General features: G+C 60.3%; 1 protein-coding gene across 1 annotated transcript in view; it reads left to right on the forward strand.

The window, feature by feature from the left end:
* The first annotated feature begins 3908 nt into the window (after window positions 1-3908).
* The window catches only part of SRRM4 (serine/arginine repetitive matrix 4), a 39977-nt gene continuing 15908 nt past the window's right edge, over window positions 3909-27977 (forward strand). Inside the window, exons 1-6 of the mRNA XM_067306792.1 lie at window positions 3909-4039; window positions 19807-19950; window positions 22921-23004; window positions 23457-23528; window positions 24997-25023; window positions 26526-26576. Coding sequence (XP_067162893.1) covers window positions 3909-4039; window positions 19807-19950; window positions 22921-23004; window positions 23457-23528; window positions 24997-25023; window positions 26526-26576 — 509 coding nt within the window. The remainder of the gene's footprint in view (window positions 4040-19806; window positions 19951-22920; window positions 23005-23456; window positions 23529-24996; window positions 25024-26525; window positions 26577-27977) is intronic.

Here is a 27977-nt window from a genome sequence, read left to right on the forward strand (position 1 = left end):
CAGGCTGTTTATTTATGAGGCAATTTATTTCAGCAAAGTTAGGCTGCAGCAGGCACGCGTCTTCCTCGGCGCCTCTGCTAACGGAGCCGATCGCTTAATTGGCTCACTCGTGTGGCGGCGAGGCGCGCCGGGGAAGGGGCTTCCTCCCGCAGCGGTCGCAGCCTCCGCTCTGCCCACGCGCCGCCCGTGCCCCAGCTTAACAGCGCGAGCGGTTGTTATTCCGTTCGCTTGCTAGTCGGCTCGGCAGCGCTTCGAGCCGTGCGGGATTCCCGGCTCCGCGGAGCCAGGGCACCTGCGGGCTCGCGACGCCGTAGCTAAAGCAAACTGCGGTTTTGCCTGCGTTTTAGTCCGCTGTCTTGTTCTTAGACTCAACTGGCTTGTGCAGGGCTTGTTTCTGGCTGACTCAGGGTTCAAAGCGGTTGAGGAAAAAAAATTGCATTTTCAGACTTGTTGGTTTTCCCCCAAACGGCCTCTCCTGGCCTCCCCGTCCGCCCCCCCGCCGGTGTGTCCCTCTGCTGCAGCGTCCCAGCTCCGTGCCCGGACGGTGGGGGAAAGCGGAGCCGGCACCAGGCGAGGACGCGGCCATCCCTCCCGGCCCTGCTCCAGCCCCGGCTCCACCACGGGCTGGCGGGGCAGCGTCCGCTGCGTGGCAGCTCCGGGCCCTTGCAGGGGAGGGACCCTCGCGCCAACCCCAAAGCCTCGTCGGAGGCTGAAGCCGCTGGTCGGCAGCGGGTGGCTGGTGGCGCAGCTGAACGCCGTTTCCAAAGGGAAAAATCGCCCCTGTCCTTGTCCACTCGAAGCAGAGGGTTGTTCAGACGTGAAAGCTGCCGTTTGAACCCTGGGGAATAAAAACGGCAATAAAAGCACCGTGCTTCGGCTGCCTCCGTAGGAGCCGCTCCTCTGCGATCCGGGGAGGGGGAGCCGGCGGCTCCCGCAGGGAAACGGCTGGGACTGGGGGTGGCCGAGAGCACGTCCCCCCTTCCGCAGGGACCGAGGCCGCCGTCGCTTCGGAGCAGCACTGATCCCTGCGTCTCCCGCAGCGGGAAGTGAGGAGGGAGCCAGGCCGTGAGCAGCCGGAGGGCCGGGGCTTCCCAGCCGGGGATCGTCCCCTTCGGCATCCCGCGATTCCCCTCTCGCCAGGGCACACAGGTAAAAGCCTTATTTTTTTTAGAGCATCGAATGCCTGTTTTCTCAGCCGTCCTTGGATCCGCAGGGACCAGCCCCCCCGAAGGCAGCGCGGGCGCCGTGCGTGAGCGCACCCGCCGCGTGGCGCCGAAGTGGGGCCGATGGCCTCCGGCGCCTTCTCGTCCCCGGGAAGCACGATAAACCCTGCGCAAGGGCCCGGCAGGAGCCGGCGTAGGGAGCTGGCACCTTGCCCTGTGCCCAGCCCATGGGGCCCCGCGGCGCCCACCAGCGCCTGGTCGTTCGTCATGGTGGCTCTTGGCTTGGGGACACGGCCGGTGGCCACCGAGAGCAGAAAGGGAGAAGGGCCGTGAGGTGACATTTGCGCTTGGGCAGATGGCTCAGCCTTCCCCTCTCCTCCCTCGAGCCCTTCCGTGTCCCTTCTTCCCTCCGTCTCTCCCCCAAACGCACCCGCTTCCCGTATCTCTGCCGATGGGATCGAGCTGAACGTGACTTCTGCTCTCCAGCTGGAGCTGCTGGGCTCCTTGTGTCAGCGCCGGGTGACCAGAGGGCGCAGAGGAGGCACCTGTCACCGAGGTGCCTCCCCGCAGGGGACTCGGAGGGTTTCTGCCGGCTCATTTAAGAAATGAGCTTCTGCAGCGGATGCAGAGCAGCCTGCGGCATCCCGGTGCTGCCCCTGGGGCTGGGGCAAGTCTGCGGTGCTGGGCCGCTCCTCGCCCCAGCTGCTCGCCCTGGTCTCCTCGCTGTCGGAGCGAGCGCACGGCGCTCGGAGGAGCCGGCATGGGGCCGCGGTCTCGGTGCCGCCAGCTCCTGAGCCACGCTCCTGCCACGGAGCCGCGGCGCCTCGCTCCAGAGAGCTGCTCCCTGCGTCCTCCCCGGCCATCACAGGCTGCTTGGTGGGACGGGGAAGGAGGACTTGGAGGGACTTGGAAACACTCTTATCAGCTGCTCTGCTCCCTCTACTAATTTTGCATTTATTACAAGGAAGCAATTGAGTTTCTCCGTGATTTCTTTTTTTCTGCTTTCTCCACTCCTCCTGCCTATTGTTCCTGGCTCCATTCTCTTGGAGCTGCTTACATAAATGTACTGTGCGGGTTTCCAAGGCACAATAGAGACAGTCTCGTTCTTCCAAGGTCACCAGCTTTTACTTGTGCTTCAAAGCGTCTGGTACAAGAACCATTTTCTCCTAAAGACATTTTTATTGTACTGGGTACAGAGGCAGAAGGCTAAGGAAGATGGTACTGCTGCACTTGCACCACCCCAGCCCTTCCCTCCCTCCCCGAAAGCCCAGCCCGGGTGATCAGGCAGGTCTCCTCCTTCCCTAGGAGGTGACATCTCGCTTTCCGAGCTGGCTTGGACCCCGCTGCCGGCGGAGGGAGGGATGAGGGACCACGACTCTTAAACGGGAAGAAATGGGACAGAGGGGAGAGGAGCTTTCTTCCAAAATCCCCTCCTAGCGTGGGTCCTATCACGGAGCAGTTGCAGAGAGCTATCCGTGCCCCTGAGCCAGTTCTTCCCTCAGCCGGGTGAGCCGGATGCTCGGAGCTCTCCCTGCTTTTAACCCATGTCTGGTCAACTGCTGGGAGCAGGCAAAACCGAAGGCAGGAGCTGTGCCGGCTGGGAGCGCAGCCAGGCATGCGGCCCGGTGTGCGGTGGCCGAAATAGCTGCCAGCTACCGGCAATAACGGCGTCTCCTTGCTGGGGAGGAGAGAGGGAGCTCAGCACCGGCTGGGAGGGCTCAGCACCGGCTGGGAGGGATGGGGAGCGCTGGGGGTGGTCCGTACCTTTGCTGAGCGGGGAGAAGCGGCGCTTTGAGCGTCTCTGTGGCGCGTGTGAGCCCGCCAGCCGGGCCGGCGGAGGAGAGGGACGGGCAGGGGATGTCGCGCCGGTGCTTGGTGCCAGCCGGCAGATGTCCCCGGCCGCGATGGGAGGCCTCGCTGCTGCTCCCCGAGAGCTGCCAGCAGCCGGGGAGCGCGGCAGTGGCGCGCGGCCTTGGGGGCTCGCGGCGGCCCAAGCCGATGCTGCGCCCTGGCGCTGCCCCCTTGCAGCGGGCGAGGCGTGGGGGGTGTCGCGTGGGGGGTGTCCGCGGCCCGGATTTATGGGCAGCGACCTGGAAGCGGTTCCCGGGCTAAGGAGGGTAGTGATGGGGAAAGAGCGGGGGGGGGGGACCCTGGGGGCAGCAGAGGGGCCAAGATGGGGACGGGGGGTGGGGGGGTGCGTGAAGGGGCTGATGAAGCCGAGCGGAGGCAGGAAAACCCGGGGAGGGGGGCAGAGCCCCCCCCCGAGTGCCCTGCACCTCCCCCCCCCCACCCCCCTGGAGCTGCCCTGCAACCCGCCCCCAGCGACCGGGGCGGGGGGGGGAAGCAGAGGCGGCTCCGGCGGCCCCTTCCGCGGGGGGGCAGCGCTGCCCGCGGCCCTGCCGCCCCCCCCCCCCCCGCGGCTCCCCCCCCCCCCGCGGCCCCGGGCGAGGAGCGAGGCGGCGCGGGGCGGCGCCGGGGCGGGCGCGGCGGCGGGTCCGGCCCCTCTCCCCGCCTCGCCGGCACAAAACGGCGGCGGGGGCGGCACGGACGCACACGCTCCCCGCGAGCCGGGCCGGGCCGAGCCGAGCCGAGCCGAGCCGAGCCGAGCCGGGCGGCGGCGGCGGCGGCGGTGCCGGGCGGGATGTAGCGATCAGCACCGCGGAGAGCGGCGGGGCCGCGCGGGGCCGGGACCGGGGCCGCGCCGTGGCCGTGACCGTGACCGTGGCCGTGGCCGTGACCGTGGCCATGGCCAGCGTGCAGCAGGGCGAGAAGCAGCTCTTCGAGAAGTTCTGGCGCGGCACCTTCAAAGCCGTGGCCACGCCGCGGCCCGAGAGCATCATCGTGGCCAGCATCACGGCCCGCAAGCCGCTGCCCAGGTAAGGGGGCCCCGGCGCCTCACCCCCGGGGGAGGCTGCGCGGAAACCTCCTCCCCCCGGCCCTGGGCAGGGTCCTCTCCCCCCCCAGTTGGGGGTTGGGGGGGCTGGAGGGACCCCCCGGCCTGGGGGATCTTGGACACCCCCCGTTAGGGGCTGCACTAGCCAGAGGGGAGCTGCTCCAGGGGGGAACCGGCTCGGGAAACTCAGCTTCAGCAGATGCTTTGAGCCCGGGAGCGGGCTGCCCCTGGGGGAGCAGGATGAGGTCCTGGGAATCTCGTGCTGGGCCCCCAGGGTACCCCAGAAAGTGTGGTCAGTCCCTGCTAGAGCCCAAGCGACCGTCCCCACCGTGCCGACCCCGGGGAGCGCGTGTCCTGCTGAGTGTGTCGTCTCTGCGTCGCCCCTTTGCCAGGACCTGCCAGAAGCCCTTGGGAAGGCGATGCCAGGGCCGGGGGCAGCCAGTGCGCAGCGAGGGGAACGGCACAGCCCTGGCTCTGGCGGCCTCCAGGGCACGTGGCTGACGGCAGACGCTCTGCTGCAGCCACTTCTCCCGCTGCTCTGCCCCCGCTCCAGCCCTGCGCCCCTCCAGGAGGGCACGGCCTGCCCGTGCCCCCAGCCCCCAGCTCAGGGTGCAGGGCTGGTGCCCATCCGCCCTGTCCCTGCCGGGCCCAGGGACCCGCTGGCCGATGCCTCCGGGTTTGCCGGCAGCAGCGCGGGGGCTACTAACCCCTGCCGAGCGGCACAGTGCTGCTGTCAGACATGCGAGGATCCATACGGCTTCTTCGCAACAGCTGCCCTCCGATTTGGAGCAGCTTTGTTGTCGGTCATCCTAATATTGGTTTAAACCCCCCCGCTTTGCACTGGTTTTCTAAGGAAGTGAGGCGCTCGCAGGTTCTGTACCGGTGCTGTTGGCCGCTCTCCCTGCAGCGTGGGGAACGGCCAAAAGTTTCACGAGCAGGACGGGTCGGTTGAGGAGAGCGGCCCGGTCTGCAGGGCGGTGGTGCGAGCTCAGCCGCCGGCCGGCCGCCCCGGCGGGTTTTGGTAGGGATGAGCGTGAAATCCCCCATCTCGCTGGCTGCGATTAGGAAATTGAAAAAGGCACTGCTTAGCCTCCCAAAGGGGAAGGAGCAAAGCTCGTTTTAGCGTTTGGCACGGCTTCGGTCTTCGTGCGCGAGAGAAGCCGCCGTTCTCTCTCTCCTCCCCTGCACCAGGTTACATTATTCACATGTCGGCAGGCGAATGAGTCACGAGCGCGCTGTGTGTCCGTGCGCACGCACGCTGTCTTCTGCCTGGATTTGCCTGAAAGAGCCGTGCTTTTTAAATATCCCGCAATCAAAGAGGAAATAAAACAGCAAATTAGGATGTCAGAGGAGTGCAGCGAGCCCGAGCAGCAGGAGCAATGGTTGATTAAGGAGCGCGGTGATTAAGTAATTCCTATCGACGAGGATTATTCACAGCAAACGTTTGCGTGCGGTGGCCGGGAGCCCGTTTCCGGGCCGTTGGCTCCGCCGTGGTCAATGCCTGGGCTCAGCGCAGGACGGGAGCGTTTTCAGGCTCTGTTCAAAGTTTGCACATGCAAACAGGCTCTTGTTTTATGCAGCACTGCCCGCTCGGGCGGGAGGGGGGCACCGGCCGTGCCGGGGGGTAGCAAGGACTCAGCAGATGGGGAAACCGGCCCCGTCACCTGCGGTCTGCTGCGTTTCACGCTGCCAGAGGGCTGGAGAGGAGCCGGGGCCGGAGCGGCCCAGCGCGGGCTCGCCAGCTCCCCGCCTCCATCCGCCCCGCGGCTTTTGTCTCCTCGCAGCATATGCTGCCGGAAGGCAGCGCCGCGCGGCAGGGCCGGGCAACGCGATATTCCCCGCGGCCCGGCCATCTGCCCCGGCGCGCTCGCTGCAGGTGTGAGCTTCCCGCTGGCCCTGGCAGCGCGTTTCGGCCGCTCGGGCCCGCGGCATCCCCCTCCCGCGGCCGCTTCCCCCCCGACACGGGGGTGCGGGCAGGCGCCGAGGAAGGCAAACGCGGCGGTTAGAGGTTGCTGCAGCCCCGCTGCAGCAGAGGGGTTTCCTGCCGGGGACCGAAGCCGGAGGAGCGTGAGGACCCCAAGCAAGTTCGTGCTGTCCCCAAAACCCCCTTAGCCTGGCGGGAGCCCGGGTGCGCTTCTGCTCTCCGGCCCCTTGCGAGAGGGAAACCAGTCCCGAGGCTGGCACCGCTCCTCTCATGTCTCCCTTCCTGGCTCCGCTCTGGGCTTTGGGGGGTTTTTCCTGAAGGTTTCAGGGCGCTGCTCATCGCATCGGCCTTTTCTCCCCTGAGACTGTTCCTGATTGATTAATTTAAGAGCAGATTATGCCGATTCCAGTGAGCAGCACGGCACCAGGGAGGAGGTGGAGAGACCCGTTAGCCAAATGGAAAACCAAGATGACCATCTGGATTTCTGCTTTCTCCCCCGCTTGGCAGCTGCTCGCCTGCAAACGTCGCAGAGCTCGGCCCCGGCACCGATGGGGGATGCCGGCCACGCTCCCACCAAGGCTCACGCACCTCAGCCCCGGCGGCTTCCCATGGATGGAGCCGCCGGGAGGCTTTTGGGCGCTGTGCTGAGCACCGGCACGGAGCAGCAGAGGGGGGGCTCCTGGCCCCGGTCCCCGGCTCGCTCGGGGCTCAAACCCGCGTCCTCGGGCCGTGTTAGCTCCTGCCTAGGCAAAAACGCCCAAGCGGGGCGCGGTGCTGCCCTGTCCCTCATGGTGCTGGACATCAGGCGTCTTCAGTCCCGTCTCGCTCTCCGGGAGCTTCGGAGTGGTAAAGCGCTGCTAAAACCATTTCCGAGGAGGAAGGCATCCCGTAACCCCTCCGCTCCCGGGGCCGGGGCTGCCACACGGAGCTGCCCGGGGCTGCCGCTGGGCCTGGGGGCAGCCAGCAGGGCTTTTCCGCACTAAATGGATTATCGAGCAGTTTGTAGCGTGAAAGCAACAGCGGAGGCCGGCGGGGCAAGGCGGCTTTTCCAATTAACCTCTCCCCGAGCAGGGCACGGCCGGGCTTCACCGCGGAGCCCCTCGGGTTCGGCTTTTGCCGCCGGGGTGCGAGCTGGGGCCGGGCCGGGAGGCGCCTGCTGCCCGAGGCCCAGCAGGGACTTGCAAGGAGCAGCTCTAGGAATAACCGCGAGCCGGCGCGTCACGGGCTGCTCCCGGCGGAGGGGAGATGTGGGGGCGACGGGGAGGAAGCGTTGCTTAATGTCTGCAGACACAAACAACGCAGCTAACGGGGGTGCTGCTCATCAGCAGTACGGGGTGCTCCGGGGTGTCCCGCGGGCCGGCCCGGTGCTGCCGGTGCTGGAGCCCCCCCCCCCCCGGGGGAAAGGCCGTGCCGGCAAACACCGCCGGCTGCACCGCGATGGGGATGTGGGGGGGTCGCTTTTGACTCGCCGGGTCATTTTCTTTTAAGCAGGCTGTGCCTGACTTTGGGCAGTTATTCGTTATTTGAGCGCTGATGGGTTAATTAACCCGCGTTCGGGGGGGGGGGGATGCTTTCGGGGGTGCCTGGGCTCCCGGCGCCCCGCCGGCAGCGATAAAAGCAAGCCGTAAAAGACGATCGGCCGCGGCGAGCGGCGCGTCCCGTCGGCAGATGGTCCGAGGGGGTCGCGCCGGGGGGGGTGTGCTTAACCCCGCGGCCCCCGGCCGCCCGAGCCGACGGAGCGCGCTTAGCTGCTGGGCCCGCGAGCGGCGGCGGCGACGGGGCCGGGGCAGCGATCCCCTGCGCCCCCGGGGCTCCCTGCGGCCCCGGCATCTGCCGGCCGGGAGCGGCGGTGGTGGCCGGCCCGCGCCAGCCGCCCGTCTGCCATCTGCTGCCTCCCCGCCGCCCGCTCCCCTCGCGCGGCATCGCTAATGAGCCCGCCGGGGGGGGGGGGGCTGCAAAAGAGGAGAAAAGGGGAGGAAAGAGGGAAAAAAATAAATCCCCCCCCCGGCCCGCTGCCGCGCTCGGGGGCGCCGTTAATAGGGCGCCTTTGTGCGCCCTGCCCGGCGGCTCCAGCTGGCCGGCGGCGAGCGGCCAGCGCTAATTAGGCAGCTCGGGAGGCAGGCGGCGGCGGGGGGGCCGCGGGCGAGGGGCAGGAGGTTTGGGGCTGGGGACCGCGTCTGCACCCGCGCCTCGGCTGCAACGTCCCGTCCCCTGGGGGCCCCGAGCACGCCGGGCTGCGAAGGCCACGGAGCGGGCGCGTGGCGTGTGGCACCTTGCCCAAACCCTCCCGGGTCGCAGCCGGGCCCTTCCCGAGCCGCTTCCCGCTGGGGATTTATCCCGCAGAGGGCTGGTGGCTGGAGCTGAGCTGTCCCTCGCCCGTTCCCGCGTCTCCGTGCCCCGCAGCCGCACCTCCCCTTATATGTATTTTTTGCAATAGGAACTTATCAAACGCAAGGCCGGCGGCGCTGAAGTGAAATCATTTCAAGCCCGGCTGCCCTTTTTCTCGCTTTTCTTTTTTTTCCTCTTTTCTTCCTGTGGCTGCTGAACCTCTTAACCATCGCAAAGCCCCGAGGAGGCCGTGAAATCCCCGCCAGGGTCAGTGCCGGCGGCTGGCGCAGCCCCTCGGCCCCGGAGCCCCCCGGCCCCTTCGCTTTGGGGCCCCCCCCTGCGGGCGCGGGTGCCCCGGGGCGTTTGGGCGCGAAGCCTCCCCGCGCCCCAGCGCAGCGGGACAGCCTGGGCGGAGGGGGCGATCGGCCCTGCTGCCAGCGAGGCGCCTCCCGGGGGGCAACTGGAAGCTTGTGATTCCGCCGGGAATGTGGCGTACGAAGGGTTTAGGGAAAAAAAAGAAAAGTGGGAAAAAGCTATGTTAAAAGGGAGAAAATCCACGCCTTTCACGAGAAACGGCCTGCTGCACGGAGCAAAATCGCGTCGTGGTTGCAGTGCTGCGTGCGGGCGCCGAGCCGGGAGCCTCGGGACCTCCAGGACCTCCCGGCCCCCGCAAGCGAGGATGTGCTGCTGCCTCGCTCTGCCGGGCCAGAACCCCGCCGGCATCACCAGGGCAGCTCAAAGCAGCCCCGGCATCTCCGAAACCCCGGGTAATTGGAGCGAGAAAAGGCTGCTCCCGTCTCGCGGGCGTCGCGGCCAGAGGATTGATTTAATCCGAAAGCGAATCTGGGAGCGACTTTCCCATCACCTTCTCCTGCCTTTTCCTCCTCTCCAAGCCCGTGCCTTGGCTAACTCCCAAGGGGCGCTGGATCCGTAGTCACCCGGCTCTGCGAGAGCCGAATTTTCCTCCCCTGGAGGGCTGAGCCGCCCGGGACCCCGCGCAGGGCTGGGAGCCGCGTCTTGGATGCAGCCCCATCTCCTGCTCCGCACGTCGTTGCCCATCCCCAGGGCTGGAGCATCCTGCTTTCCGAAGGCAAACAGGGCTCTGTGAGGCCGCGGCCGAGCTCATGTCCAGCCCTTCACGCCGGGGGCCCCCCAGGCTGCCGGCCCCCCGGGGAGGCAGCCAGCCTGGGGCTAATTGCTTCGCTGCTGACCCATTTAATGCTTCATGTTTAATTTATGTCGCTTCGTTAACTAAACAAGAAGCGAGCGGCCGCAGCCCGCGCCGTGGTTTGTGCGGGAGACGGAGGTGAGCAGCCGGGGCATCGGCGGCGGCACGATGCCGCTCGGGCCGCGGGCTGGCGTCGGTACCGAATTTACCCCCGTGCACGCACGGGAGCGTGCGTGTTTGGGCGCGAGCAGAGGAGCCTGGGCGGCGGGCTGCGGTTTCAGCCACGTTGCTGCCTGGATGAAGGATTAGGTATTGTCCAGCGAGGGAAACAACACGTTTGCATTGAGAGCGGTTTCACAGCTGAAGACTCCCGCTGAACTAAGCTGTGGGTCGGCCGGAGCTGCTGCGCAGCCGACTGCCCCAGAACGCCCGGCAGATACAACGGGAGCAGATAACAGCGCGTAAAGAAAGTTGCTATTGTAACTTTATATTATAACTATAACTGACGACCCGCCTCCCGGCGCGGGCGAGCCATGGGCTTTACCCTCGCCCGCAGCCGCCTCCGTCTGCCCTCGGCAGCGGAGCCGCCGGGTTAACGACGAACCGTGGCGCGGGCGAGCCGGAGCAGAAAGGCCGCTGCTAACGCGTCCGGGGGAGAAGGGAGCAGCGCATCCGCGTCGGCACGGCCGGCTGCAGGGGGGATGAGGGGAGCCAGCGTTTTGTCCCCGAGACGGGGATTTTGCAAGCTGGGCATCGATGGGCTGTGGGATTTGGGCTGGATGAACCAGCCCGGGAGACTGGCAGTGGATTTGCAAGTTCTGGGTCGCTTGGAACGTCTGGGGTAGGGGCTGGGCAAGCTGGGTGCTATCGAACACCCACGGACCACGTCCTGCTCCGGGCCGGGCATCCCAAGGGCAGCAGGGATGGGCCAGGTGCCTCACGGTCCAGACAGCTTGCAGGAGGTGGATGTGATCTCCAGGTGGGCTCCTCCGGCCCCGCATGCCGGGACCCCTCCATCCTGCTGGGAAGGGTCCCTGCATGGGGCTGAGCGCCAGAGGAGCGTTAGCCATCGAGGGCCACCTTGGCTGCACCTCCCCGAGGCCCTGGGGCGTCCCCAGGCCCCGGGACGCGGTGGCCCGCGTTGTCCTGCAGCTGGGAAGGTCCTCGGCATGGGCTTGCACCAGCCCACGCGATCCCTGTGCGCGGGCCAGGAGCCTGGGCCGCGTCCCTCCAAGCCCGGTGGCTTTCCACCATCCTCTGTCGCCCTGCGTGGGCTTGGACACTGAAACGGGGAGGACGGCCGCCTAGTCCAGCCACCGCCACCGCCGCTGTGCGGGTTAATCTTGTGGCGGCGGCTCTGCTGGGCTGCGTAATGTGGCCGGCGGCACGTTCGTCCCCGACTGATGGGAAGTGAAAGCCGAAGGACTCGTGGCTCCCGGCTCGTCCCTCCGCTCGGGCAGGGAGCGCTCGCCAGCCCGCTCGACGGGCAGCTACCGATTTAACGCCCCGCTAGCTCAGCGCTTCGTTCCCCGCGCCGATTCTGGCGAAGGCCGGACCCGCGCGCGCCCCCGGCTCGTGCACGAGCAGCCCCGCTGCCAGCCGGCGCCGAGCGAAAGCCGAGGCGCTGCGCCGCTCGCTGCGGGCTGCCGCTCGGGCCGCTCGCCGCTCGGCGGCCGGCAGCTCCGGCAAGCTGGCGGGCAGAGCGCTTGCTCAAGTGCGGTGCAGCGCCGACCCCCGCGCTCCCGCCCCGGCTGCGGTTGCCGAAGCCAAGGCGCTGCGGTCGACGGCGCTAGGCTGGGAGCGCTGCCGGAATTTGTATTTAATGCTGATTCCAAGGGTCTATAATTTTCATCAGCGCCACATGACTTTTTATAGAACAGAAAAATGGGAGAGCAGTTAATGAGCTGTAATTCTGAAGAGCTTCTGCCTTGATTGGGACTAATTATTTTCTTTACAGAAATAATTAACAAGCCGCACAACCTACAGCGTGAAAGGCATGTGGCATTAATTAAAGCGGGCGGTATTTCCAGCGCACCTTCTCGCGGCAAGCGCGGCGCACGGGGCGGGACGTGGCCGCGGGAAGCCCAGCGCGGCGGGAGCTCGCCGGGGTCGGCGTCAGCGTCGGCACCGGCACCAGCACCGGCAGGGAGCGGGCGTGAAAACCCACGCGGGAGGAGGGAAGGCGGCTCCGGCTGGACAGAGGCACCAGTTTCCCGCGGGTCGAGGGCTGGCCGGACCTTGTCAGCCCTGCGGGTCCGGGGCGCCACTAATTCAGCTGCAGAGGGGTTGCAGGGGTCTCGGCCGGCTGCTGTCGCCTGCTGCATTGGGAAATCCGAAAAGTAGCTGCTGTGCACGGCTAAGCCTGACCTTGCCTTGCTCTCGAGCTTTCGGAGACCCTGGGACAAGCTCACGCGAGCCCGGCCAGCGCGAGGGTGCGTGTGCACGTGTGCGTGCGCTTATACACACGCTTGCATAATACAGAGTTGTTAACAAGACTAATGCCTCTATTTTCCTGGAGATATTCCGAGAACTAATGAATATATTTGCATAATCTTGGTTTTGTTTATGACTAATTCTGGATTACCCAAACACGGATAATGCTGGGGCTTTGCAGCCCGGCATTGCCCGTCGGCCAGAGATAGCGGAGCCCTTTCCTAACATTAGTTCAGCCTCACAAATCCCAGCGAGCAAATAAAATTATTACTGCACCCAATTAAAGAGGAGCGTGCAGAAAAGGGAAGGAGGGAGCCGGCTGCGCATCCGCTTGCGCCCCCGGCTGCCGGGGCTGCCGTTCGTCCCCCCGGCGGGAGCAGTGCGGGGATTAATCTCGGGCGTCCCTCGGGGTTGAGCCCGGGGCGCAGGGCAGGCGTTTGCACCCTCGCACCGCCCGAGCCCGCCGCCTCGGAAAGGCTCGGAAAGGAGCAGCTGCTCCACCTGGATCTGCTCCAACCGGGCCGGATTTGGCCTTCGGTTACCGCTGCCGAAGTGCCTATTACTAATTCATTTTTTTAAAGCGATCTCGCCGAGCTCCCGGTAACTGTGCGCTCACAAGCCTCTATTTCATTAAAATTTAACAAGCGATGTTGCCGGCGAATAAACTATTTATTTCGGTGCGGTTCGCCGTGCCGCCCGGAGCGGGTTTTCGAGCGAAGGAGCTGCTGTATGACCGAGAGCGCCTTGGCGAGTGGCGGCCGCCGGGTGCTGGGAACGTGTCCGGGGCTGCTGCAGCAAAACGCAGCAGGACTCTGGGGCGCGCGGGGCCGATATCGCACGGCCGCAGCCCGGGCGGCCCCGAGGCAGGTCCCTGTGCCCCGAAACGCGGGCCCGGCCCATGCAGGACGGCCGTGCCCCCACGGGGGGGACACGCCGGGGCTGCCAAGCCAGGACCCTCCTCTTCTCTTCCCCTCTCGAGGAGAAAATCCAGCTCCTTACCGGGCATCCCGGCACTCCGGGTATTTGCCTAAGGAGGGGGCTGGAGACTAGGAAAGACCCACTTGTCCTGCCGGGAGTGAGCCGGGCCAGGCCAGGGGGCTTTTGGAAAAAGCCTTCCCAGACCCACGTGCTCCGGCGTCGGCCCTGGCACGGGAGCGCTGCCGGCCCGCGGGGAGCCTCGCGGGCTGCGCCAGGGCCAGCAGCCCTCGTGCCGCACGGCGGCCGCCAGCCGGCATCCGGGACGGAGCGCTCCCCGCGGCCCTCGCCGCGCTGCGTTCCTCCGGAGCATCTGGCGCCGGCCGCTGCCGCGCCTGTGTTCGGGTTCGGCCGTGCAGAACCAGCCGGCTGCTGGCGGATAAAGAGCCAAGCTGCCGCTTTGGCCCCGGTACGACACGAGAGGTCGTTAAACGCTTCTGGAGTCCGAGAGGCGAAAGGAGCCGTCACAGGCTTGCAGCAGGATGCCGAGGTCCCGGGAAGGGGGGGGCGAGGCAGGGCCGGCGAAAACTGGATGAAAAATGTATATTATGGAACCGGGTTCCTGTTCTGTGCTTAAAGCGCCTCGAGAAAGCCACGCGCTTTGCTGCAGCTGGTGCCTCTGCTGATGCACGAGAAAATAGCTGCGAGAAGATTAAAATTGAACTGGCTTGGAGTCTGTGTAATCAGGGAAAATATCTCGGTGATTTGCTATTATAATTTTCAATAACAAACTGCAGGGCTCCTGCCGCACTAATAATAGCGGTTTGAACGAGGTGGGGAAGAGAACCTGCCGTGGGGTGTTTGTGTGTGTGTGTGTTTGTGGAAAGCACTTGCAATTTTCCCCATCTCCTAATTCTGAAGAGGTATTTTTAGTGCACATTTCAAGCAGATTTACGTAAACACATCTGCTGGAGTTGGTGCTTGGAAATGTCTTTGCAACCTTCTTCTTCTTTTTTTTCCCCCCCGCCTCTCCTGGGACAAAGGAACGGTTCGACCATTTTCTTTTTCAATCAGCTGAGGAAAAGCGAGAGAGCAAGAGAGAAAATAAAAGGGTAATTTTACTCGCAAAAGTGGCGTGTTTTGAAATGCTCCTAGTAAGTCAGCACGCCGGAGTGGCGGCTGTTGCCGTCGTGCTGCTGTCACCCCATTTTCCCAGGGATGCCGGGATGGCTCCCGCTCCAGGGGCCCTGCCAGCAGGCAGCTCCTGGAGAGACGTGACGCCATGGTGATGGGCGCCTCGGACAGTGTCTCCGCACCCAAGTCCCCGGGGACCGGCTCACATTGCCCTCGCAGCGACGGCAAGTTGGGGGCCGCCGGCTCCGGGGACGCGGGGGCACCGCAGGGGAAGCGCGCAGCCTTGCCTGGCTCATGTCTCGAGGCGAGCCATTCTCCGACTGGGTGCTGTAATTAAGAGCACTTTGTGGCCGATATTTAATCTTTCTCTCCATTTAAATTGGATTGATTTTTCCCATCGATTTAGCCGACGTGACTCCATCTGCCCGCTTCCACCCAGGAAGACATGGCTCCCTTCGGCGGCCCGGTGAGCGGCTGCCGGCACAGGAGTTTCTCCTGCTCTTCCTTAGGGCCGCCCCGGGTGTCTGCATCCTTCGGCAGATGGATATTGCCAGACTGATCCCCCAGGCGACGCATCCGTCATCGTTCTAATGCCCAGGGAAACATCCACAACTAATAGGCTCATCAGAGATGCTTTAACCTTTTTAGTTTTCGTGGCTCCAGTTGGCTGGAGCGTCTTCACTGGCGGCTGTAGAAACGCTGGGAACTTGGAGCCGGTGAGGACTGACAAGGGCAAAGTAGGGAAATTTCCTGACTGTTTCTCCCAAATTGTGTCCTGAGCTCAGAAACGCTGCCGGCACGAGGGTGGCCAGGGCTCGGGGTCTTCGGCAGGGCCTCGGCGCTGCAAATGGCTGCCGTGGAGCTGCCCCGGTGCAGGCGACCTGCCACGGCACTATTTTTTCCCCGCCAGCCCCATTTCTGCTGTTTTCATACCGATGCTTGCAAGCAGCCCAGGGCAGGGCGGGAGGAAGGGCAACACTGATGGGGGCGGCCGGTCCTTCAAGCAAGGGGGAAGGAGCTCCTGGGGGTGGAGAGATGTCTCTGGTGCAAAGGTCCGGCAGCTGGAAGGTCACCAAGGCAGCGATTTTCCCATTTTTCTCTCCTCCAGAGATTGGGAATTGAGGTAGTGCCATGCAAACGGATGATTGATGGAAGCTTTGGGGCAGGGAGCTGCACCAGCTGCACCGACATGGCAGCGCGCAGGGCTTCGGCGTGCAGAGCCGACCTGAGCAGCTGCTCGTCACCGTGGGGCGAGGGGGCAGCAGGCTGGGCCGCTCCCGGCTCCTGGCTCCCGTTCCGGCGCGCGTCCCCGAGCGCTGCGTTTCGTGGCCTGACGAGGTGGCGCTTGGCCACGGCACTGAGAGCCCCGTCCTGGCAGGGAGAAAGGGGGATGGCTTGCGAGCTCGCCCTGCCTCCTGCTCTGAATTACCCCCCGGAGCCGCTTTCCTCCAGGTACTCGGTGATGGGGCTTTGCTGAGCCCAGCGCAACTTGTGGCATCCCAGGTCTCGCACCTCACCCGGTGCAAAAGCCAGGCTGGGCCCTGGCTGCTTTGAAGCACCTTTTCCAAGGCACGCTTTTGCACGGGCTTTCACACCCTGGCCACGGTGCTTCGGTTCACTGGCTCTGTCTTCGTTCTGGTCTGTCCAGAGATGCCTTGCAGGGTTTCCCACTGCTCTTAGCACTAAGAGATTAGGAATATTTGGGTTCTTTCCCACCAGTGGCCTTATCTGCATCATTTCTGTTATGGGTAGAAAGAGGCCATTGCCTTCTGCTGCAGCACTGTTCTGCAGGGAAGGAAACGTGGGAGAGCCCAAATCCGACAGCAGACCGCAGAGGTGGGCTGGCTCGGCTGCGAAAAACGGCGAAGGGCTGGGGCTGGTGGGCGAGGTGAGAGCCCCGGGGCAGAGCCCTGCGCCCCGGGTGCCTCCCGCTTCCCACCCGTCTGCTCCCACCGCCTGGAAAAGTGGCGAAAATTGCCACGAGCCCCAAAACATCCCTCCTTGAGCGGAGCCTGCTGCCGCAGGAGGGTGCGGGAAGGGCCGGCGGAGCTGTCTGCAGAGGGAGGCTTTGCACAGGGCACGGTGCTCTGCGCCGCCGCAAGGCTCGGAGCCGTCTGCAGGCAACCGGCCGCCAGCCTGCGCCGCCAGATCCCCGAGCGGGTCGTCTCCCCGTCAGCAGCAGCGATGCTGCCGTTGTGCGGACCTGACCGATAGCTTGGCTTTGTGCATGGGAGGAAGAAAGGGAGGGGAAAAAAAAGGGAGAGTGCAAGCAATCATGCAATGGAAATGGAGAAACTTCCCTCCGGTGGGCAGGCAGGGCTGCTGAGCACCCGGCTGCCGAGGGCTCGGTGCTTGGGAGACGGGACGCGACCTTGGGCTCGCTTGCTGCTTCGTCCTCCGGTGCGGGATTCAGGCGCTGGCCCCGCTGCCCAGGCCGCCCGGGGTAAGGAGCGCCGGATTAGGGGCAAACACGGGGCAGGTACACGGGCAGAGAGAGGTGGCGGTCCTTGCTGCGGGGCCAAAGCGTGGTGGCATCGCACCCTGGCGGGGCAAACCCAGGTGCCCTTCCTCCCTCCTCTTCCTCCCACCCGCTTGAGCTGTCAGTCAGGGCTGCAGATATATACATATAGATGTATATAATCAATCAGTGTCCATGGAACTTAATCCAAAGGGATTACCAGCCAGTTGAGAGCGTTAGCGACTCTCAGCATTCATTGGAGAAGAACATTTCATTTAATTTAAGCCAGCCTTTGATGGGATGGGAGAATAATTATTTCCATCAATAATTACTTCCAAGCCCAGAAGGAATGTTTCCTAGCACGCTCCAGGATAGCCGTGTTTGGATGCCTTGAGGCCAATATATTTTAACACAGGGGCGCTTGGCGCGCGGGAACGCAGGTGTCTCCATGGGTGCCAGTGGGGGAAAGCTGCAGCGCTGGCGCAAGGGACGTCACCACCAGCTCTTCCGCCAGGTTGGACCTCTCCTGCAAACCGGCGGTGCCCTGGCATGCCGCCAGCCCTGGGAACAACCCTCCTGCCTCTGCCGCTGGAGTTGAGCCACCCCAGCCTTTCCACCGGTCATTAACTTGGGGACATTTTTAATGGATCCTAATGACTGAGCCTCGGAAGACTGTTCTTAAAAGGGGTTCAGGAAAGGCCACAAGCTAATTAGTTGCACAAAGAAAGCAATTAACCGTGTAGTTTCCCGGATGGTTAAAAATAACATAGATGTTGAGAAGAGACTGGGAGATTTATTACAAGTGAAGTAACAGACTTTAAAGCCAGAGAGACCAAGAGCTCAGCCAGCATCGCCTCCTGCGTATCCTGGGCTGGAGGCATCTCACCAGCTTCCCCCCAGGTGACCCTTAGCACTTGTATTTGGCTAATGCGCACCCTTAATAGCTCAGATGTGAGAAAATTGGCTCCTACAAAGATCAGCTGTTTGAAAAGGTGTTTTTTTTTCAGGAGCAAGCAACCCTGCTCCCCATGCCACGGCCCACCGAGGGGCTGTGCTGCCCTGGCACAGGTCCCCAGGGCTGGCAGAACCAGCAGCATCCTCCAGAGCCTCTGGAAACCTTCCTGAGAGCAAAAGCCAGTGCACGGATGGGGGACAACATCCCCGAGGGCCTGTAAGCCTCTGGCCATGGTTGACTGGGGCTGACGTGTCATTTTAGCATTGCATCACTCTTTAACCATTCGTTTGGCCCCGCTCTGGCCCGCCAGATGTGCGGCGTCCACCTGGTCCCGGCTCTTCACTTGCAGCCCCATAGCCCACGTGTGGGCTTCAGTATTACACTGGCTTCAGTATTATAATGAGGAGAAAGGGGGATGCTGCTCTCTGTCCTCAGGGATGCCCAGCCTGGCGTGGATACAGCCCCCCAGCCAGGCCAGACTCCGACCTGCCAATGTTTGTTTTATTTCTTTGAATAATACTCTGGATGACACACGAAAAAACAGTGTTCTCGGCGCCCCTGTCGGGTATGGTTTATGGCTTTACATTAATCTTCGTGTTCTTTGAAATAAACATCTCCAGGGCCTGAAAATCTATTTACTTCCCTCCTGAGCGTTTGAGCTCTGGTTTGTTTTGGCTTGCTTTTTTCCGTTCGGCAAACAGGGTGGCCCTGTCCTCTCCTGCCCAAGCCCTGGCGTTTTTTGGAGACCTCTCACCCAAGGGTGTTGCCGCTTCAGCTCTGCTCCTCATCCTCGCCAGCTCAGTGCTGTGAGCCGAGGGACTCGGCTGGTCTCCCCGCCACTCTCGCAGGGCTTGGGCGAGCACGGCTCTGCTGTGCTCTGCTTGGCACTTGCAAGCAGCTGCCAAGTCTCATGTGGTTCCTTTTGGGTCTTCTGGGTTGTCCCAGGCTCTCCAGTTTGGGCTTCCAGCACAACCAGGAGCGTTTTCTCTGGTCTGTCACCCTGCTTGTACGAGCAGGGAGGACAGCCTTCCTCCACGCTGCTGAGGCTGCTCAAGGTATTGCTACTACCTAGGTCCTGGCGGTACGATGGTTGGCTGGGGAGGAGGAAGCACGGTGAGATATTGGCAGGTCAGTAGCAGGTTTGGTATTTCAAATGCAAAAACTTCTCCCTACCAGACCTCAAGGCTGTTGAGGCCAGCTGAGATTTTGGCCAGGCCTGCATGTCTCTCTGGGATGCTTTGTGCAGAAGCCAGTTGGAACAAGTGGCCATTTGGTTTCTGGCATCACTGATGAGGGACCTTGACCTCAGCCTTTTTTATTTTTCTGGGATTTTTTTTCCCCTGGAGCACACCCTCCCTTCTCCGTATCCATGTGTAAACATGTCATTAAAATGTGTACCATGTTCTCAACTCGGCCACATTGCCAATGCGGTTCAAATAAATGCAGGGCTATAAAACCAGGCTGCTTCTCTGAGTCTTGCTGCGCTGGGCAGACAAGCATTGAGTATCTGTCGAGGAAGAAATGAGGAGGGAGCCATGACCTGCATTCAGTTGCGATTGCCAGACATAAATTGCAAACTCTGAGCTGCTGACAGGCCCCGTGGTCTGTCCAGTGGCGCCTGGCCTGGCTGCGATGCTCCACGTTCATGAGGGAGAGGAGCAGGGAGCTGTTTATTTGGATGTTGCAGAGTGTTTGGTCCTGCCTTTGCCTTGTTTCCTCACCTGGTGAGGACACAACAAGTTGTGTTAGCACGTCCCTTCATGTGCTTCAGGCTCTTCCCTTGGTAAAGCATCCAGTGAACAGCCTGAGCAATGCGTGGGGGACACAGGGTCGGGTCACCCAGGCCCTTTGGTCAGGTCATCTGTCCTCAGAATCAGTCTCCTCCCATCACAGCAGGCACTGTCTCAGCAAAGCTGGTGTGCCGGTGGGAGGCGGGGGGCTGCTCCCAGCGGGAGCTGCTCAGGCCAGGAGGGCTGCGTTGTCTTTTCCTACATCCCTAGCTGAGTTTAGTCAGTGAAGGGCAGTCCCCAGTTGTGCCCTGGGCTCGTTCCTGCCTCCACACCATGAGCCTCGGGCACAGCTGGAGCGGCTCCCCATGCACGCAGGCCTTCAGGTGTCCCCACTCCCACATCTCTCCTCCCTCAGCTGCTGCGTTAGCACACCCGGCCCCTTTTCCTGGGGCTCTTCACAGAGCTGTGCTGGGACATGTGGGCTCAGGAGGCTGGAGAGCAACATCCAGCTCTCCCTGAAAGGCTCAAAACCACCCTTTTCTCTTCCATGTGGGCTGCAGCTCTCCAGCTGTGGAAAGGAAAGCAGTGTGGATTGGGGATCCATAGTCTTAGGGAATCACTGAGTACACAAAAAGCCTTCAGCAAATGTTCCCAACTGTAAGGACAGCCCTTCACCACTGCCTTTCTCTCCCGTTGCTGCAGCAGTGGGACGCTCAGCTGTCTGTCATATCCTGCAGAGGACAGACGTCCTGAAAAGCCAAGTGGCAACACATTCAAGGAGGCCTCCACTACCAACGGTTGTGTGAAAGGGAAGGAGAGACGTGACCATGTTCGCCACCGGTCACGCAGGTAAGAGAGCGAGGGCCGTGAGCGTGGTCAACCCAAAGCAGGGATTCAGTGAAGTAGATGTCTGTGATTATCTACCTGGTCCGTGATTTCCCATCCCCTCTGCGGGTCTGTGAGAGTTGGCCCTGGGAGGGGGGACAGGAGGGCTGAGCTGCCCCACAAAGGTGGCCAACAGAGTGCTCTTGCCCCAAAACTAGCTTCCTGGTCCCGCTCTGCCTGTAGCCTTGTGCCATCATTAAACAGTGCTGGGGCTCCAAGCAAGTGCGTTGACCTGCACCAGCCTCTCCCCAGCCGCAGTGGACACTGGTGTCCATCTGGACAGGCACAGTGAGCTCATGTGTGGCTTTGGGCGGCCCCTTGCGAGGAGCCCTAGGTGACCGCAGGCCACCTGCAAGCATCCCCCTGCTACCAGGGTCAGCATGGTGCCTTCAGCTGGGAATCCCTATGAGAAATTCCCGTCTATGCCTAGATCACAGACTGGCAGCACTGGCCTTGTTAGGACACAGCTTTGTTATCAGTTCATCGGAATCCCCTGGCAACTTGAGAGGGGAATAATGGATCAGACTTTCTAAATGAAGCAGCTAGAGCCCTGCCTGTTAAACTGTCTCTGTGATTAAAACCTATCCATTTGGTTAAAGATGCTAGAAAGAAAGACAAAGCAAGCACATTTCATATCTCCAGATTTCAGGCTAGCCAGAACAATAACCTAAAGGGTATTTTTAATTAGACGTTGATTACAATCGGAGAGAAACAATTAAAGTCAGATCAGCTGAGGGAGAAAGCTTCTACATCAAAGACAAAAGAATTTATCTCTGGAAAAGGAGCAGGGCTCCATGTGAAACCACCCGAGGCTCACGCCCTGGTCTAGCATGGACCCTCAGGGTGCCTCTGGGCAAGTCATTTAATTGATGTGCATGCTTTCTCCCCAACTCTGCAGTGGGAGTGGAGGTCTCCCCTTACAAGGGTGGTCTTGGTGGGGTCCTGGAGCAAAACCTCTGCCCAGACACCCGCTGCCGGGGCAGCAGGAATTGCTCTCCTCCCCACACCCTGGCAAGTGCTGTGTGCGCTGCTCCAGCCAGGCAGATGCCACTGTCCCCCACCGCTGGCTGCTGCGCTTGCCCCAGGGCTACAGCCACTCTCCAGACATAGGGGCCAAGCCAGGAGCAGGGACGTCGCCCCGGCAGACATGGCGCTGAGTCCATTTCATGGACAAGCCCACATCTTTCGTGCTTTGCAGCAAGCTGTGAGAATTTGGGCTGCCACTGGGGTGCTATTTGGGCTGTGCTGAATGAGATAGATCCAGGGTGGCCCCAGGTCCTGCAGCAAACTGCACTTGGCACCCAGTGGACAGACTTCTCCCGGCCTTTGGGCAGGACTTTCTTCTGTAAAAATGACCTCTTTGGAGCCTGTGTCCTCCTAGGACCAGCCCTGCCAGGTTTCCCCATATGCGGGTCTTGAAACTGGGCTGGGTGAAGGCCTGTGTTTTTGCCAGCAGTCGCATGTGCTGTGCGCAGGGGCTTGGGGTATGGCTCCATCTGGCTGCACGTCTGTCTGTTCCTCTCCATGTGGGTCTGCCCCTCTCCATGCTGGATTGCACCAACACCAGGCAGCGGCCTCTCGCCCTGGGGAAAGCCTGAGAAACAAAACAGCCCCTGGCAGGAGAGAGGGCGAAGGAGAAGCAAAGCAGCTGGGTGGCTGGGGCTGGTGGGCACGTTGGCTCACCACCTTGGCAGAGTAAATTAGCAAGCGGACAACGCTGGCGAGGAGGAGGGAGGGCCGTCCTGCCACCTTCGCCACCCCGTGTATCACCCTGATTATGGAGAGAGGGGTTTTTTTAATTATTATTTTTAATGTTTCATAAATACTCTGCGCTTCAGTTATTCATGGTTCGCAACCAAAGCGTCAGCATAAAGTTGAGTTCTGCGGAGCAATAAAAAAAGTGTGTTAAAGAGCTAAGCAACTGGCTTTTCATGGCAACATAATTTCGACGGTGATCCAAGCCCTTGGTGAGCCCGTCTGGGTGCGGGGCCCTGGGAAGCGGATGTGAACGGGGAGCAGCCGCAGAGCGGCCTCGCCGGAGAGCCCAGCGCACCCCGGCGTTTCCTGCGCGTTGGGACTTTTATCCCTGATTGCGCTCGTCCTTTCTGTGGCGCTGCCCTATTTTCATCCGGTTTCCATCGCTGAAGATCCCAAAGCCTTTTCTAAGTCGGGGGATCCGCAGGCCTCTTTGCCCTTTTCCCCCCCATCTTTAAGAGTGTTTGCTTTGCTTAATAAATAACCACAAAGTATCTGACATATTTTCAGCCGAGCACTCTAAATTAATTTAACCACAGGATTTGCTTTTCATTGAAACATAATGTGATTTGGTGTTGTTTTCAAAAAAATTAATTTGCAGGATTTTTTTTTTTTTTTGAGGTTTAACAACTGTGTGAGAGATGCATATCTCGTTAAATTACCATGGCACCTCAGTAAATATATATTTTTATAATCAACTGCTGTTTAACATGCACTAAGTCTTTTAATACAGTTAGAGAGACGCACTGGGTTGCAATAATTACTGTATGCAAATTAAAGGCCAATTAATTATTTAAAGCATATTTACAAAGAGCCGCAAAACTTATAAATCTATTACGGAGTCGTTAACCTCAGTAAACACGCTTTAAATAATCGGCTGGCCCGTGAGCGGCGTGCAGGAGCTGTCTCATTATATCTCCATTAAACTCGTGGAGGAGACGCTTAATCTGAAGCGTGACCAAATTATCGGCGACGGGGTGATGGAGGATTCGCCCCGCGCCGCGGGTCTGCCGCGAAACCCCTTCTTGCACGGACGGCCCTCGGGCCCCAGACGTCCCCGCGCCGGCTGCGGCGCACCGGCGAGGACAACGCTGAGGCGAGCTGACACCCCCTGTGTTTTTTATTATCATTATTATTATTATCATCATTATTATTGTCTTTTTTTTCCCCCCTCTGCAGCCGCTCATGCGAGGGGGAGCGCACACCGCCGCCGGCCCGGGGCAAGAAAAAGAAGAAGAAGTCCAGCCGCAAGAAGCGAAGGAGGTGGGCGAAGGGGGCCGCGGTGGCCCCTGTGGGGAAGGAAAATGGAGGGAAAAGGCCCCTCGGCGGGGGAGGAAGATGGGCCCCAAATGGAGGGGAAAGGGGCCCCCCTGGCAGGGGAGGAAGATGGGCCCCAAATGGAGGGGAAAGGGGCCCCCCTGGCAGGGGAGGAAGATGGGCCCCAAATGGAGGGGAAAGGGGCCCCCTGGCAGGGGGGCGCTGAGGTGCCAGGCCAGGCCGCGAGGCGCCATGTTGCCGTGAGGCGCCATCCCCGCCGGCGCTTCCCTCTCCACCACGCAGGGCCGGCGGCCGCCCCGGGATGCTGCCAGACTCCCCGGGATGCGGCCGGGCACAGGCTGGGGACTGGGGGCTGGGGGCCAGGGGCCGGCGCCGGGGGGCACGAGGGGCCGCGCCATGCCCCCTGGGTGCTGCCTCACACCGCTGCCTCCCCCCAGGTCTCCCTCCTACAGCCCCTCGCCCGTGAAGAAGAAGAAGAAGAAGAGCTCGAAGAAACGAAAAAGAAACAGGTATTTCCATCTTAAAAACGTTTTTTCTCTCTTTTTTCCTCCCTCCTGCCGGAGCCCCGGGCGCTGCCGTCTGAGGCCAGGCCTCGGCATCAGCGCTCGCCGCCACCAGCAGCAGTTGCGGCTGGTCTTGCAGAGCTGCACCCGCCGGGGCGCCACCGCTATCGGCAAAATGGGGCAAAAAATCCCCAGATTCATAGCTCGGACGTGCCCCAGACGCCGAGAGCGAGCGGGGTTGGCCGTCCCCCCTCGGGCCCATTCCCGGCCGCGCTGCGGAGGGCGAGGGCTCGCCCTTGCTGCCTCCCCGCACCCTTTCTCTCAAGTCTGGCTTTAAATTCAAGAGTGCGATTAAATGTTTAAAATGGCAAATATTTCATTGCTTTCTCTCCGCTGTTCAGCCAATATTTGCAGAGCGCAGTGGATGCCACCTCCCTGGGAAAGTTCATATATTAATAATTCATTGAACCAAAAAAGGAGCTATAAAAAATGTGAAAAGCTGAGTTTGATCCTTATGGAAAAGGGAGAAAGAGAGGGAGGAGGAAAGACAAGAGTATAGGAACTCTTTCAAAATGTTTTCTTTCTGAGGGGTGAGTTTTAGGCTCTTATGGATGGACGCCACCTCCTGAAAGCAGCCCTGGGTCAGGCTCTCCTTGGCATCGCACCTGTAATGCCCGTTTGTAGCCCTGCAAACCAAGGGTGAGCTACAGCTGGTCCCGAAAGGCGGCAGCGTGTTAAACCATTGGGCATTAGTGACCAGCAGGGGTCATTTCCAGGCACCTGGTATCAGACCCAGCTACATATCCCAATTAATTGACTTTGCAACAGGCAGTCTCTTGGCCCTCCCAGGAAGGACTGGTGGCCATGGCTTCTGCGGGATGTTGTCCCATGTGCTCAGGTGGGACAGCAGGCAGTGCAGGGTATGGGGGCCAGGCCTCAGCATGGTAGGGTGTCATCCATGCACCCAGGGTTTCCTCTGAGGACACCAGCACGGTGGCCCCTGAGTCACCTCAGGGATGCTCCAGAAGGCAAGACAGAGACAGGATGCTGTTTTGTCCCTGACGCTGCTCCAGAGTTATGCAGAAAAGATTTGTTCCTCAGCTGCAGCTTGGTCCTTCACAGAGAAGGCCAGTGACTGGACTCACCTCTGGCCCCCAAATTAAATGCAGTGCAAAACTATGGAGGCAGTAGTAGAAAAAAAGGGACCCACCAGGGAATGTTTTTGCTCAACACATTATTCGGTGGGTCAGATTCCGTTATCTGCTGAGTGTGCCAGCAATTTCCACCACACCAGCATTTCTCAGCTACCCCTTTGCTAGCTGTCTAAAGGAGGCCAGGACCACTCTGTCCAGCTGGTACCTGGAGTCCTCTCACAGAGCTCTGTGTAGCTCTGGTCCTAACCACATTGTCTCTGATCCAGCTTTCTACCTTAGCGAGACCCTGTATTCAATGTATGTATTTGGTTTTTTTGCAGGTTATCCTCAAAGAAGAGAAGACACAGGTAAAACTTGAGCAAGTATGGGTGGACTTTTAAAAAATGAGAGTTTTAATGGTCTTTTCAGGAACTTAGGAGGCTGAGATCCACTGGGTGGAGGTGTAAAACACATTTTCTTCTGTGTCTTCTTGTGGGATCCCCTTGACTTTCCCCATCCTATGCATGTTTGGGGCTTGCCCTCCCTCCCCCCCCATTCAGCCGTATGTGTTCCTCAGACCCCACAGGACTCAAGTCTTCAGCCTGATCTGTGTGATCAAGCACGCAACTGGAAAGAACCTCTTGGTTTAAGCCTCGCCCCTGGCAACCTCATCCAAATCAATTATAGAGCTAATGCCATCCTTAAGATAGCTTCCCCGCTTTGCTCCTGTTGTGTAAGGCTGATCCCAACCCTGCCCCTCTGGAAGGGAGGAGAGAAAGGATAGCTTGCACAGACCGTATACTGAATGGCAAAGGCAGATTTCTGCTCACATAGGCTCTCCATTGCCAGGGTCCCATCTCCTACACCCTCAAGTTCCCCCAGGCCCAGCCATATGGTGCTTCTGGTACTCATGGCCAGATCAGGAGCAGGCAGGGCTGAATGGGACAAGTGAGACCTCTGATCAGTGGGGTAGCTCACTGAGAGCTGGACAGGAATGGGTTACACCACGCTCTGATGGCCTGATGCACCTTCACCCAGGGCAGCTGGAGGAGACTCTCTCAGCAGCTGCAGGAGACATCCTTCATGCTATTGGGGTCCAGCACTCCAAAGTGAGAGTCTCTGCTCTCCCACCTCCCCCTCACTTTACAATGAGACAGACTTTCCTCTTGCACCTTCAAGGTCTGGCTCTGAAAGCTGGAGTCTTGGAGCATGTTCACATGCACCCCAGCCTAGTTATGAGCATGCCGACCCAGGATATCAGTTCTCATCTCAGCATGGTCCCCTACCTGGCTTGTCATGGTAGGTTCCTATATAAGGGATCCTCAAGTTGTTTCCTAGATAGTGGGTTTTTTTGTTCTTGAGGGGCTATTTAAAAGTAGGAGGGGTTACATAGTTCCCGACAGCTAGGCTCAGCCAGACAGGAAACCTCATTCCAGCAGAAGCCCTGTCCCAGATGCTTGGATTGCATCTTGAATCTTCATTTTTCTTATGATTTCATTTGCAAACAATATGCAGCTCCCAGCAGCACCCATCTTTGAAACCTTCAGGCCAGAGTCATCTCAGTGCCTTTCCTGATGTGCACTGGAAGAACTCTGCTGACTCCAGTGTGTACAGCATCCAGAAGTATTCATCTTCTCCATAAGGAAGTGCAAACCCAACAGGATGGCTCATCCCTGTGGAGATCCCTTTTTGTCCAAGCTCATGAGCCAGATTTGTCAGCAGGGACTCAGACCCCCTGTGCCAAGACAGAATATTCATCCCTTTTGCTTCTGTTGTACACTTCTGGGTGATTTAACTGTAACATTAACGTGTTTGTGTGACTTTTTATCAGAACAGAAATCTCCCAATTAATTAGCCATTTCTTATTTAGTTCTTCAAGCCCTAAAAGTAAGAGAAAGGAAGAAAGAAAACACAAAAAACAGTAAGTAGCAATGCATGGTCCTCCCTGCCCTGCCTGCGCAGGACTGCGGGGCTAGGAAACACTTGGTGTGGCGGGCCCTTAGGAGCTAATGCTGGCTGCAAAGCCCCAGACAACTCTCAGAATTGTTTTGCAGATAAAACCAGTGGTTCTGGTTTTGCTGGAATGGGAAAAGGCTTGTAGAGGCTGGAGTGTTTCATCTCCCTGTCTTCTGTGCTACTTGCTTTGGCACTTTCTTTGTATCAGACAAGGGATGTACAGTGTCTGGTTCATCCACCCCTGAGCAGAGACACCAGCCTCTTCAGCTCAGGGCAGCATGAGAGAATGAACTCATATCTGCCTCCGTGCTTTACCTGGGACTCCCACGGAGCACAGTGTCCTGCAGCCTCCACTGCCCAAAGGGCAGGCTGGTGCACGCTTTCTGAGGAGCTTTATCTCTGCCTTATTTGCTGCTGAACAGCCCTCAGAGGTTACAGTAGGATATACAATGCAACCAAATATCTGAATAGGGGCAGAAGGCAACTGGGATGGGAGGCTAGGAAGAGAAGTGAGTGTCTGGAGCCAATGGAGGGTATAAGATTCTGGGGACTGAGGCTTGCATCTGCCCTGGGGAGTTAGTGGAGCACAACCCTTGCCCCATGGGGCAGATAATCCAATGGGTGCTGTATGAAATGTGGTGATACCTTCCTCAGGGCCAGGAGGAAGGCCTGTGGTAAGGACTTGCCACTGGAGAAGGAGATCACACCAGGTGAGGAAGACACAGGCACCTTCTCCAGCTCCAGAGAAGGGCTTTGGAAGCGACTTCCCTCACAGTCCCAGCTCTGCTCTATTCGTTCACTTCCTTCTCAGCCTTCTCCTGGGTGTTGCAACCTGGTGGCTTCTCACCTGCTTTCTAAGCAGTAAAACAACTCTGGGGCTGAACTGTAGTCACCAAAACCCTGGCTGGTTCTGTTGGCACTTGAGATAATCTGTTGGAGAGAGAAGCCTGCTTAGCAGATGGGACTCTGCTGGTTTGATTGGCAGTTTGAACTTCTAGCTCTTATTCTTAGGCAGAAAGGGGGTAGAGGGATGATAACCCCTGGCACTGCCAGTGTCACCCCAGAACTTGTGAGACTGAAGGGTTTGGGAATCCTTTAGGTGCAGAGGATACTGAGTTCCCTGTGCCTGTGTGGACCAACTCCCTATTGCATGAGAAAGCCTATCCCCTTCTTTCTGTGATTTCTGCATGTTCAGTAGTGCAGTCACTGTTTTTGCTCAAACTGGGCTGCTGGACACCCAGAAATTTCACAGATCATTGGTAAAACTGAGGCTTCCTAGGTTATCAGTATAAGCAGACATCTCCCAAACACAACGTAATGTTGGCAGGTATGCAGTAGCCTAAAAGCATATAATTAAAGCAAAGAT

Source organism: Apteryx mantelli, chromosome 17 (assembly GCF_036417845.1).
Source record: "Apteryx mantelli isolate bAptMan1 chromosome 17, bAptMan1.hap1, whole genome shotgun sequence".
NCBI lineage: Eukaryota > Metazoa > Chordata > Aves > Apterygiformes > Apterygidae > Apteryx > Apteryx mantelli.